At 47.3% G+C, this 14,172-nt stretch overlaps 1 protein-coding gene across 2 annotated transcripts in view; it reads right to left on the bottom strand.

The window, feature by feature from the left end:
• RPTOR (regulatory associated protein of MTOR complex 1) overlaps positions 1 to 14,172 on the bottom strand; it is a 271,642-nt gene that overhangs the window by 153,097 nt on the left and 104,373 nt on the right. For both annotated transcript variants that reach the window (XM_019735643.3, XM_019735644.3), the window contains exon 4: positions 12,827 to 12,985. In XM_019735643.3, the coding sequence (XP_019591202.3) occupies positions 12,827 to 12,985 (159 nt within the window). The remainder of the gene's footprint in view (positions 1 to 12,826; positions 12,986 to 14,172) is intronic.

Genomic DNA, 14,172 nt, shown 5'->3' with positions numbered 1-14,172 from the left:
AGGCATCCATCCTTAGACATACACGGAGTGTCCGTACAAGGACACAAAAGACACACAGCACTTTGACTCGCAGAAGCCGTCAGCTGCCCAAACGGCACCGGGAAGAGACTGCAGGTCCAACACCTATTTCTCCCTCCCCTTCATCAAGGGATGTTTCAGCCCAGCACATGTCCCAGCTTCCGTGCAGCTAAGCCTGATCCTGCAGCCAAATTCTGACCCATGGGACGTGATCAGAAGTGGTGCCGCCCTCAGGCTCACCCTTCACCTTTTCCTTCCCTGCAGAGGACAGGAGCCGAGGAAGAGCAGAGCTGTCGGATGCAAGAGGCCTGGGCCCCGTCATGCCGACGCCGCACAGGCCCCACCGTCCCAGAGACCATCACGGCCGATCCTGACCCTAACATACCCACTAGAAAGGGATCCTTAAGCAAAGTAGCGGCCATACGCCCATGGCAGAGAACCCCACATAGCTGTCAAAAGACAGGTTATTGACACACATTGATGTGGAAAGATGTCAGAGACTCATTGTGATTTTAAAAATGCAAGTGTTGGAACCTCACATATAATATGATCCCGATTTGTGGCAAGAAATGGAAAAGTTATGAAGTGTGCGTAAAATCGCTAGCGTCACACATCAGGAGAACTTGGTAAGTGTGTGTGAATAGGTCATGTAAATAAACGATCCTAAGTGCCAAGCTGGTAAAGGCTGTTTACTGGGCTTGGGAGGCGAAGGTGTGCCTGGGGGGTGGGGGTAGGAGGTCATATCTATTTCTTTTAGAATCTTTTACAATAAAAAAGTTGTATTTTTTAAAAGAAAAAACACAAACCATTAAAAGGAGGGGAGAAAGAGAAAGCTGCAGGGGTTACTACACCTCCATGTTCAGCCACTATTTTCTAACAAGCAGGTAGTGTGTCACCTGCACAGGTGAAAAGCCTCCAGCAGGTGCTCCATCAGACAGAGCACAACAGGAATGACCGTCTCCCCAGCCCAGCGGAAGGAGCCCTGCTCCACGCCCACTCCCAGCACCCTCCCTCCCTCCCTCCCGCTGGTGGACATGCAGCCCCACTACGACGAGGAGAGGCCACAATGAACCCTTCGATTGGGCAGGGACCCCGACACTCAGAGGAGAGAAGACTGCGCAGCAGTCTGGGCAATCACGGCACAAGCATACGCTGGCAACACTGCTGCTTGTTACGTCCCACAGTTCTGCGCACCAGAAGAGGTGGCCCAGGAAGGGCATTTCTCATCCACTGTCCACCTCTGAAGCAGTCACTCCCCAGTTCTGAGAAGACGCTGAGTGCATCTCCCGCCCAAGAACTCCGAGTGTGAGTCACCAGTGGTGCCAGGTGAAAATGGCCCCCCGGCACCTGGCTCAGGGCTGTGCTGCAAAGCCCCTCTGGCCGCACACGTCCTCAGGCCACACCCACACAGACAGGCACTGTGGGACATCTGGGTATGTCACCCTGCCTGCCCCGGGCTGTGAAAATGTTTGCTGCGGCCGTTCTCCGAGGACAGCCGAGGGGCATGGGGAGCGGAAGCTCCGTCTTCCTTCCCAAGAGTGTTTTCTGAACACACACTGACGGGGAGCAGCAGGACGTGATGGCCGGAAATGTCAGGTGTCGGGGGGCGGTGCCTGGGAGCCGTGAGTGGCCACCACCAAGTCCAAGTCCAAGAACGCAGTCCTTTATCGTCCTTAAGGCTGAAGAAGCTTCCTCTGCCTCCTCGACTGCAGCTCAAATAGTAGGAGCAACTCTGGAGACATGCTATTTAAATAATCAAATTTATTGGCTTTTGAAAACTGCATTGTCACAATCATATAGGCGCCTCTTATTCTGTTCAGTATACAGTTCATACTGATTCTGCTGAGATTCAGACGGATCATGAAGGTTTCTAAATGCACAGTTATCAGAAAAATGTGTCTGTGATTTTTGAAAAGCGGTACTTGCGCTAGAGCACATGTATGATTTGTTACAACTGCGATTTTCTCCTCACCAAGAACGCAGCAGGGTCCAACATCCAGCACTCTGGGTTTGCCTGTGACAGCTGAAGGCCACCAGCAAACGTCGTTTTTCTCCAGGAGAAGTGCTGGAAAACTCTAGACTACGTCGTCATACGAGTGTAAATGTTTTTAAAAATAGTGCTTCCTCCACGCCAAGAGAATGAAACCTTAGATCGTATCTTCCTTGATTTCTCCGATGTCCTGTATCTGAAAACCGGACTTACGGCGAGTCGGTTGTCAAATGAGTGGTCACCAGAAGGCCTGAGGGCTCAGGGCAGCGGATGGGGCGGGGCCTCGACAGAGCAGCCTCCTGGAGTCTTGATAATGTGCGTTTCGTACAAGTTCTAAGAAGCTGCCTGGTGCTGCTCGGCCTGAACCTGCACTTTGAGAAGCCGGTGCAGATGTGGCAAGTGTGTGACGAAGACAGAGGACACTCACTTTCCAGTTAGGGCGTCACCTGGACCTTCTGACGTGGCAGCAGGAACACTTCCCAAGCCCACTTTTTCCATTTGCAATGTCACAGAGCAGGAAAGGAGACAGTCCCGGGCACACCTGAAGGCTGGTAAGAGGCAGCAGGAGGCAGCACCCAGGGCCAGGAGGAGATGCTGGGCTTAGGAGGTCGGAACCAACAGGTAAACGGGGGAGGCCTGAGGGTACACAGGGTCCTGGGGATAGGACGTGGTCCCCTCCCACCCTGGCGAAGGGGAGGGGAGCAGGTGATGTGGGTTGGGGTGCAGTGTCATTTTAGGGTCACTAGGATGAAAACGAGCTGTGGCAGTGCGAGCGGAGCGGCATTGTGGGAGCTGGTAATTAACACTGCACCGTGGAAACAGGAAGAGCCTGGTGCTAGTTTCATAAGGCAGCGGTGAGCAGGGCCAGAGCTAAGGGACCTCACTGAAGTCTCTGCTTTCCTGCCACTGCCCCGCTCAGCATCAACACCATTAGCTGGGAACGGGCCACCCCCGCCCTCCGTGCTGGGGTGCACGCGGCCTGTGCTCGCTGCAGGGAGAAAGCAGCGCCCAGAGCAGCAGGCTCTCCGCTTCGCGCAGGCCTGGCCTGGGCAGTGGGGCCTGGAGCGGCGATCTTCGCGCTTGTATCTCGGTGGCTCGGATCTTGATTGCGGGGAGCAGGGGCGGCGGGTGGGTCTCCCCACCTCCACGGAGCAGAGGCAGCCCTGGGGGGCCTGGAGTGTATCTGGGGGACGCTCACTCCTATATCCGACACACACTTGGGGGAGGGGCCTGCCCCGCTGGAGGAGTGAGCCAGGGAAAACCCGCCAATTTACTCTATTTATTTACAGGCCTCGTCCAGCAGCGCTGCCAGGAGGTTACGCCCGCTGAGAAAGAGCACAGCCGCTTGGTTCTTTTTTCCGTCTTAGGTTTTCAGGAAGCCCAGGGCAGCTCAGCCCTTTGCTGCCCCCCGACTGTTCCTGGCACTGCACCACCTCCTTCTCCACAGCCGAGGGGACTGGTCTTCATTTTCACTTATTTGAAGATGACGAGACTCTTAGCAAGACTTTAACTAATTTTCAAATCTTTATTGTAAAATTCAGTATTTTTTTTCAATCTGCACAGATGAGCGTAAATGAACGACCAAGTTCTGGTCCAAGCTGCTGTCCGACCCCCCACCCCCCACCCCAGCGGTACGCTCCGCTTTTCTCTGTCTGATCTGAAACTTTATATACAGTGTTTCCCCAAAAATAAGACCGGGTCTTATATTAATTTTTGCTTCACTAGGGCTTATTTTCAGGGGATGTCTTATTTTCTCATGTACAACAATCTACATTTGTTTAAATACAGTCATGCCATCTTCTTCTGAAACACCCTCATAACGTACTAAATGTATCCGTCTGGCTGAGATCTTAACTGGGGCTTATTTTCGGGGAAACACGGTGTATACAGTCATATATAAACGCGAGAACACTTCCAGAAGACGTACAGCTGTCCGTGCAGTGGGATTATACCCCCCCGAGTGCGCTGCACCCCCCTGCTTGAGCTTAATGACCTTGAACACCCACCTGGGTTACTTTTTACCTCTGGCTCAATTCTGTAACTAGACGTGCACAGAAGATTTATTTTATTAAGCCCCGCGGTAACTGCCCGCTGGTCCCCAGCTATGAGTGGTACGTGGTGCTGCCGACAGTCGTGCCGTGAGCTCTGCACACCTTCTGAACTGAGGCACAGGGTCAAAGCCACGTGCCCGGAAAGGCTGCCTGCGTCCGCGTTCCAGCCACTGCTGGTGTCGAGGCTGCAGGTATCCTCTCATTTCCTCAGGAGTGAACATGGCCATCGCGTCACTGTTTCCCGGCCTGAGTCAGAGCTGCCCCCACTCCTACCTGCCACGGCACTTCGTCTTTACACGCCTGGGCAAGTGCTTGGTTCGTTGTTCCTCGGTGGTGCTCTTCTTGAAGACTTTCAATTGATTTATAACAGTTGTTTGTGTACTAACGAAACTGGCCTTCAGCCGTACCCTACATTTCTTCTAAAATTTGGTTATTATTTTTCACTATTAAACATTTCACATACAAAAAATACATACTCAGCACCAGTCACCAGTATCCATGGTCCAGCTAAGCAGAGACAACATTATGAACAGAGTTGCACTTGTCTGCACCCTCTGGACTCTCTCCCCGCTTTCCTCCAGGGGTCACTGCTGGCTGGGACTTGGGGGTGCAGTGTCCCCCGGAAGGTCTGTGTACCTTTGCTTGTGGACACATCATCTTTACAGTATTAATGAATCCCGTGGGTCCCTCAGAACTGCTGTGGATGGCACCACTCGCCGTATCTTCCAGTTTCCTTTTTCATTCCACGTTGTGTCTTGTGGATGGAGCCACCTGGGTCAGGAGTTCTAACTCACTCGTCCTCCCCGGAGTGGGTTTTACCAAACACTGGTCAATGTGGGGTTCACTCTGGTGTTCCAGATGTGAACGTCCCCCAGCACAGTCCTCCTGTGACCCACACTTCCAGGGTAGCGTGCTCATGACAAGGACAGCGGCAGCCAGCTGCCGAAATGCGCGCAACTCTCCGGCTCCTGAAGGAAGAAGTGGCATCTACGATTCATGCTGATGACTCCTGAGTTAGGTACCGAGACAGTTTCACCCGTGTTTCATTCCACTGTAATGATACGGTTCTTTACATCCTTATGTACTTGCCACTGTGTGCACTGTTGTTTTAGGAATGACTCTATGTCCAACTAGAAACATCCACTCAGTGAAAGGGAGAAGCACCGAGACATCCCCGCTCTTCTTGTGGTCCAGCGAGAGGAATGCACCCTTCACGGCGTTAGTGCTAAAGAGCAAGAACGGATGTGACCTATGCCACCTACACTGCGGGTCTTGCTGCTGGCAGGTCCCCGATCTGTCTGATTCACGGTGTGTGTGCTAGCATGTGTGAGTTACGGTCCCCAGGAGACTGCGCATCCCGACCCCTCATTAGCAGCAGGAGATTATTCTGCGGAAGGGACTTGGCCCACCCACTACCCCGCTCTCCTGCCAAAGGCTTCCCTCTCGAAACCACGGTCATTAGTTTTGTGCTTTTATTCCCTCACTTTTAAAAAATACTTTTAACTCATGCCTGTGTCGCCCTAAAACATAGGTGTTTATGTTGCTTATTTTTGAGTTTTATAAAAACTATATCAAATGTAATGCAGCTAACTCTTTAAATTCAACTTGCATGTTTCTAAAATCGATCCATACTGTTGTGAGTTGCTTTAATTAATTCCCCGTCGGATTAATGTTCCAGAATGTACCGATCCCTTCTCCTGTTGCTAGACATTTGGGTTGTTTCCAAGTCTTACTTCCATTTTTAAAAACCACTTCTGTGATCATTTTTGCACAAAAACCTACATGTCACAGACGAGATGGACAAAAGAAAGGACAAAGAAAAGGGCACATGGCCGGCTGCAGCGTGGGAGACCCCAAGGGTCACGGCCACTGGGCATTCGGGCTGTGTCCACGCGGGGACCGTGACGTGGCTGGCACTGGTCACCTCCTGGGAGCAGCTGACTTGCTTCAGGACGGGGTCCTACGCCATCCAGGACGTTTTGTACTCCTAAGTGTGTGTGGGACAGCTGAGTAGGAACCGTGAAGATTCTCTCCCGGCGAGATGAAAACACGCCAGGCAGAACAAAGGAGGCCTGGGCCTGCGGGAGTCAGCACGCTGCTCGGAAACCACGGAAGTTTTCAAGTTTAGGGAACTGAACTTATGGATGTTTTTCAAACAGCCATTGTGTGTTTTTAAGAAAAGCTTAGCAATCACAATTTCCCAGATGTACTGCAGTTTCCGCATTACCAATGGTCTGTTAACAGAACACTCTCTGCTGTGAGTCGGACACAGTCCCAGGAGTTAGTTCCCACTGTCGGCTGCTCCCGTGCGTCTAAGTGGTAGGACCTGCCCTTGGTCCAGGGTGATGGGGCTGAAGCAGAACAAACGCACCTGTCAGACGTGGGGGAAGAGGAGAGGGGCTGAGAGCATCGTGGGCGTGAGTCAGCAGACATGGGAAGAGGGAGAGAGAACGGTGCCCTGTTATGGGCACACAAGCTGTAGTCTGCGGCAATTTCACGTGTGCTCCTGGGTCAGGGGCATGACCCTTCTCACCGAGCCCGTAGCTGACATCAAGGCTCACTCTGGGTGCTGTACTTTCTGTGGGTCTGGATGAACGTGAAACGACATGGATCCACTGTTATGGTGTCACACAGAGTATTTTCACTGCCCTAGTGCCCATCTGTGCCTACCTGCTCACCCCACACTCCCCACACCGCTGGCAACCACTGATCTTTTTACTGTCTCCATAGTTTTGCCTTCTCCAGGATGTCATAGTTGGGACCACACAGCATGCTGCCTTCTCAGACGGGCTTCTTTCCCTTAGTGACGTGCATTGATGGTTCCTTCACGTCTTTTCTTGGCTTGTAGCTCATTTCTTTTTATCACTGAATAATGTTCCCTTGTCTGGACGGACCGCTACTGAAGGGCATCTTGTGCTTCTAGCTTTGGGCAACTGTGAATAAAGCCATTATAAACTTCCATGTGCAGGTTTCTGTGTGGGCACAGACTTCCTACTCATTTGGGCAAATACCTACTGTGTTTCCCCGAAAATAAGACCTCGCCGGACAATCTGCTCTAATGCATCTTTTGGAGCAAAAATTAACATAAGACCGGGTCACATAGCATAACATAACGTAACAACATAACATAACATAACATAACATAACATAACATAACATAACATAACATAACATAAAACATAACATAACATAACATAACATAACATAACATAACATAACATAACATAACATAACATAACATAACATAACACCAGCTCTTATTTTACTATAAGACCTGGTTCTATGTAATATAAGACTGGGTCTTACATTAATTTTTGCTCCAAAAGACGCATTAAAGCTGATTGTCCGGCTAGGTCTGATTTTCGGGGAAACAGGGTAGGAGTGCCACTGCTAGATCAGATGGTAGGTTTAGCTTTCTAAGACACTGCCAGACGGTCCCCCGAGGTGGCCGTGCCAGTTTGCACACCCCCAGCAGGCGTGAGAGCTCCCGCGGCCCCGCTCCTCCCGCACTCGGTGCCGCCAGTGCTCTGGCTGCCACCCTCCTCACAGGTGCGCACTGCTGTCTTGCTGTCATTTCAGTTTGCAGTTCCTTAACGACATAGGATGTCGGGCACCATCTCAAATGCTCAGTTGCCATCTGTGTATTTCCTGCAGTGGGGTGTCTGTTCGGGTCTCTTGCCTAGTTTTCCATCGGGTTGTTTGTTTACTTGTTGAGTTTTGAGCGCTCTTTTTATACTTTGGATACGAGTCCTTCATCAGCGTGTGTTCTCTCACTCCGTGACTTGTGTCTTCACTCCCCCGACAGTGGGCCCTGGCGTTTTCGAGTCCAGGACAGGGAGCCTCTAGCATGCCCTGCTTTCCACGTCAATTTCTCTGTTTCCTCATTGTTTATATCAGACAGGATGAAAAGCAAGATCACATCCTGCTGTTCACAAGACACACTAACTACAAAGGCACACGAGGCTGGACGCAAAAAGGTGCTTCATGCAAACCCTGGTTGTGGAAGAGCTGGGGCAGCCGTAGGTGTTACTAACCAGAAAACAGACTTGGAGACGAGTCCTGCCGGAGATGAAGGGGACATTCATGACGACACACAGGCCAGATCATCAGAAAGACATAAACCACCTAGAACGTGCATGGTCTTATCATCAGAGTTCAGAATACACAGAGCGGGGCTGCCAGAACCAAATCCACAATCCCGGTCAGAGAGTTGACAGCCTTCTGTAAGTGATACGTTAAAACTGACAGATACAAACTTTCTCACAAAGAAAACTCCACTCATAGAAATTATATTTTTTCTAGTTTTAAAAAAAATGACTACTAATATAAAGACCGGAACGATACTATGCATCGCCCTGACTGAATTCCCATGAGCACCCACAGGCCATTGCAGAATACCTTCTCACGTGCTTGTGGGATGTTCAGAGTTCAAGGCTGGGTCGTAAAATGTCTCAATAAAGTTTGAAGGATTCAGACCATACCGAGTATATTCCCTGGCCACTGAGTTAGATTTATAGGAGAGCTGCAAAATCCTCAAATATTTGGAAATCAAATAACACATTTCAAAAACGGTACCACAAGGGAAAATAAAAATAATTCAAACTAAATAATAATCAAAATATGATGTCAAAATTTGACTACAGCCATGTACAGATAGCCTTAAATACTTGCAGAGAAAGGAAGAAAAGGTTTAAAATTAAAATCTAAATTTCTACCTTAAGAAGCTCGAAAATGATAAGGAAATTAAACTCAAAGTAAAAAGGAAAGAAATAATAAAGACAACAAATCAGTAAATGAGAGAATAGCGATTAGAGAAAGTTAGCGTAGCTAAAATTTGTTTTTTTTGAAAAACTGGTAAAATTGACAAGTCTCTAGCTGGACAGATCAAGAATAAAAGACACAATTAATCAACATTTAGGAACGAAAGAGAGGATATCACCAAATATCCTATAGACACTGAAAAAATAAGGAAATGTTAATAATTTTATACCAATAAATTTAACAAGTTAAATTGACGGAAAATGCCTTCAAAACACAACTTACCAAAACTGATGCAAAGTGAAATAGAAAATCTGAATGGCCCAAAAGCCATCACAGAAATTGAATTCATAGCTAAAAGTCTTACAGCCCAGTTAAGTCAGGGCTTGGTCTTTGGTCCCTGCTCCATTTCCAGCTCCACTTGAGTGTGTGTCACCTTAGAAGGTGCTCAGGGATGAATGGATGAGCAGACACTCTTGTTTAAATATCATTTCATCAGCACAGTGTTTCCTGGCCACTGTGTGTAAAACAGCACCCACGCCCTCTGCCTCACACTTGACTCTTCCAGTGTGGCTCACTGTTCTCCATAACTTCCCCTTTCGTCAGTACGTTTGTTGTCTCCATCTCTCCATCAAAATGTGAGCTCCATCAATAGCAAGGTCGTAGCCTGGGGTCTAAAACTGGGCATCGTGGAATCTAGTAGGTTGTCAGTCAACGTTTCTCAAATTCCATAGCTAAGCTCCTAAAATTAGCAGAATCTTCTACAGAGTCAATGTATATTTTCAGTCCAGCTTTTTTGTTTATTTGTTTTTACTATGTTATCCTGTTAGTTTATCCTTTCAGGGACTCATTTTTCTTTTTACCTGTTATGTCACCAGAGATGAGCCCGTATTTTTCCCAATCTAGATAACCTTGAAATTATAGTAATATACAACCCTGTTTCTAAGCCTTTTCTACCTTAAAAACTATTCTACCTATTAAAATGAAGCAAGCACTCATCAAAATAGACCATATTCTGGGCCATAAAAAACACCTTACCAAATTTAAAAAAATAGAAATGATACAGCATCTACTCTCAAACCACAGTGGAATTAAACTAGAAATCACTTACAGAAAGATAACTGGAAAATTCCCAAAATACCTGGAGATTAAACAACATACTTCTAAATAATACATAGATCAAAGAAGAAACCTCAAGACATACTTTAAAATATTTTGAATTAAATGAAAACAAAAGCACAACTCATCAAAATCTGTGGGACGCAGCAAAAGCAATGCTTAAAGGGAAATTTATAATACTGAATGCATGCATTAGATGGAAAGAGAACTGACTCTGGGTGGTGAACACGCAGTGTGAGACATAGATGACGTATTACAATATTGTACACCTGAAATCTATGTAACTTTACTAACAACTGTCACCCCAATAAACTTTCGTTCAAAAGGAAAAACATCTAAATCATTAATCTGAGTTTCCACCTTTGGAAACTAGAAAGAGTAAATTCAAAATAAGCAGAAGAAGAGAAATAATAAGAATTAGAGCAGAAATCAATGAAATTGAAAATAGGAAATCGACAGAGATAAATCCATGAAACCAAAAGCTGGTTCTTTGAAAAGATCAATAAGATTGATAAGCCTCTAGTCTGGCTAATTAGGAAAAAAAGAAAGGACATAAATCACCAATATGAGAAATGAAAGAGGGGACATCACTACAACTCCATGGACATTAAAAGCATAATATAAAAATACTAGGAACAGGGCAGCCCGGTGGCTCGGGCAGTTGGAGCTCCATACATTGTGCTGCTAACGCCGAGGTCGCCGGTTCAATTCCCACATGGGCCAGTGAGCTGCGCCCTGTACAGCTAAGACTGTGGACAACGGCTCTCTCTAGAGCAGCGGGCGAGAGCTGCCGTGAGCGGCTGTGAGCAGCCGACCAATGACTGACGACTGAGCCTCAGCCGGGGGGTGGGGGTGAGATGGGGGGGGCGCAAGGCTCATAACACCAGCACGGGCCAGGGAGCTGTGTCCTACAACTAGACGGGGGGGGGGGGGGGGGGACAGAAAAAAGGGGAAAATAAATTAAAATAATAGGATGAGATGGCCCAATTCCTTGAAAGACACAATCTACAAAAACTCACACAAGAATAGGCCCATATCTATTAAAGAAATTGACTCAATCATTAATAACCTTCTAAAACATGAGGCCCACCCGGACCTGGGAAGCAATTACAAGGTCTGACAATTAAGTTCACAAACTTGTTGCAACGATTTCACTGACCTTTTTTGATATCAGAGGGCTTATTCATTATGAATTTGCACCAACTTGACAAACAGTTAACCAAGTTTTCTATTTGGAAGTGCTGAAATGGCTGCATGAAAAAGTTAGACGACCTAAACTTTTCACCAACAATTCATGGCTCTTGCATCACGACAATGCACCAGCTCACACAGCACTGTCTGTGAGGGTTTTTAGCCAGCAAACAAATAACTGTATTGGAACATCCTCCCTACTCACCTGGTCTGGCCCCCAATGACTTCTTTCTTTACCTGAAGATAAAGGAAACATTGAAAGGAAGACATTTTGATGACATTCGGGACATCAAGGGTAATACGATGACAGCTCTGATGGCCATTCCAGAAAAAGAGTTCCAAAATGGCTTTGAAGAGTGGACTAGGTGCTGGCGTCGGTGCACAGCTTCCCAAGGGAGTGCTTGGAAGGTGACCGTAGTGATATTCAGCAGTGAGGCCTGTAGCACTTTTTATAGGATGAGTTTATGGACTTAATTGTCCGACCTCGCATACCAATTCTCTATAATCTCTTTCAGAGAAGAGAAGCAGAGGAAATAGATCCTAACTCATTCTCTGAGACCAAAATTGCCCTAATACCAAAATTATAGACAAAAATATTACAAGAAAACTGCAGGCCAGTATCCCTTATGAACATAGACGCAAAAATCCTCAACAAAATGTTAGCAAATCAAATCCAACAACGTATAAAAAGAATTATACCCACGACCAAATAGGATTATTCCAGGCATGAAAGGCTGGCTCAACACTCAAAAATCAATTAAGCCATCATCACATCAACAGGCTAAGAAAGAAAAGTCATGTGATCATGTTAATAGACAAAGGAAAAGCACTTAACAAAATCCAACACGCATTAATGGTAAAAATTGTCAGTAAACTAGGAACAGAGTGAACTTCCTCAACTTGATAAATAATATTTACATAAACCTACAGCTAGCATCACAATGGTCAGAAACCTGAAGCTTTCCCACTTAGGTCAGATATAAGTTAAGGCTGTCCCCTGGCACCACACCTTTCCAACATCACACTAGAAGTCCTAGCTAATGCAATAAGACAAGAAAAGGAAATAAAGGTGTACAGATTGGGAAGGAAGGCATACAACTGTCTTTGTTCAGATGACATGATCGTCTATGTGGAAAATCCAAAAGAATCGACATAAAAAAACCTCCTGGGACCAGTAAGCGATTATCACAAGGTTGCAGGATACAAGGTTAATGTACAGAAGTCAGTTTTCCTATGTACCAAGAATGAATGAGTGGGACTTGAAATTAAAAACATAACACCATTTACAGTACCGCCTCCCCGCCAAGGAAATACTCAGCTATGCGTCTAACAGAATATACAGGAAACCTACAAAACTCCGATGAATGAACTCAGAGCAGAACTAAATAAAGGTTCTATGAACCAAATCCGTTTCTCTTTCTCCCCCAGAATCTGACGTCTTGGCAGTCGGCTGTAGGTCCTATTCATCCACAGCTTCGACTGAATCACTGCGATTTAATTCATTCCCACAAAGCCAAATGCATTAAGATTGAATAGAGACAGTGGGCCAGTTATCTGGTGGGAAGTTTTGGAATCATTACTACTTCAGTGATAAAAGCTGGAAAAATGATCAGGCACAAGGAGTTGTTGCAAAATGCGACTGAAAGGAGGGTACGGAACAGCGGGAGGTCTGGCATCTGTGGCCTGCGGGTGCGCTCACCTTGTTGAAGACCCAGATCTCGCCGTTCACCGTGGGCCGGGGGACCCCGTGGCCATTGTAGTGGAAGAGGACCCGCTCCTCCTTGGCGTTCCGGCGTAAAGACGTGCAAAGCTTCTTCACTTCGTCCACGGTGGGATCGAGGCTCTGCTTGTACCGGGCCTGTTGCAGGAGAAAACAATAAAGACATTCATAATGGAATCCTGGGGGTGCTTGGCAGACATACTCCATTCTCAACTCCAAGTTTGCATTTAATAGCTGTGTGACCCAGGACAAGGGACCCCAAGGCTCTCCATCTGTAAAACCAGGTCAATGGCTCCTTCACTTAGTGGTTGTGAAAATTCATTCATGCAACCAATATTCTTTGAGAGCTGCTATGAAGATCCCATCCGATAAAGAAGTAAACCCCAGCACATGGTGACACTAAGGAAATGGAACGCCTCTGTGATATGAAAAGTAATTCTCAGAAGCACTGAATCCTTTTGAAAAAAGAATCTGGAACATGGACGAGACAATTTGCTTAAAAACAGAGAACAGTTAAAAAAAAGAAGACAGAGAATGGAAACAAAGTGCCCCCCTCTTGCCCAGTCCCATTTGCCCTGCGCGGACCCTTGCTGATGCGTGTAAAGAATTCCTGAATTAGCAGAACCTAAAATGAACATACAAAAATAGAGAACACGATTGTAGGGAACTCCCGTTTATAAAGCAAAAAAGATGAAATCCATCGGAATAAACTTAACAAGGGATGTACAAACCCCAGACAAGGAACCTTTCTAGCTCTCCTGGAAAACACAGAAGTAGGCCTGAACACACAGGAGGACGCCCCCTGCAGAGTAAGACGCCCGTTCTCCCCAAGTTAACCAACAAATTCAACGCATTCCCAACAGATAGAACAGCAAGCAGCTTTGTGAGTTAGACAAGGGGCTACTGGAGTTCGCATGGAAAATAAACATGCAGGAGCAGCCAGGAAAACACCGGAAAGGGAAAGCCAGGAGGGACACTCGCCCTCGCTGTCACCCGGGCCTCCCCGGGGACCAGGTCGGGGCCCAGAGAGCCGGCAGGCCAGGGAGCCACGCACAGGGTCCAGAAGCCACAGCCGTCTCCTGGCTTTTCCGGAGAACAGTTTCATAGTCACGATGTTATGAGCATGGGCCTTATTTCCTAAAAACTGTGCCAGCTTTGAGAAAACCTGAGCGTGGAGGGCAGACCAGCGTGGAGGCAGGGCCACGTGCACGCAGGACGCACAGCGAGGGCACTGGCGCTGGGTGGCGAGTACCTGGGCTCATCAGCAGAGTCTCTATAGTCATTTCCTTGTTGATTTCAAAAAACTTTTCGCGGTAAATCCCCAA

The sequence above is a fragment of the Rhinolophus sinicus genome, chromosome 12, assembly GCF_057876585.1.
Source record: "Rhinolophus sinicus isolate RSI-liver-muscle chromosome 12, RSI-T2T, whole genome shotgun sequence".
NCBI lineage: Eukaryota > Metazoa > Chordata > Mammalia > Chiroptera > Rhinolophidae > Rhinolophus > Rhinolophus sinicus.
The sequence above is the reverse complement of the archived record's forward strand: the minus strand, read 5'-3'. Positions and strand labels throughout refer to the sequence as shown.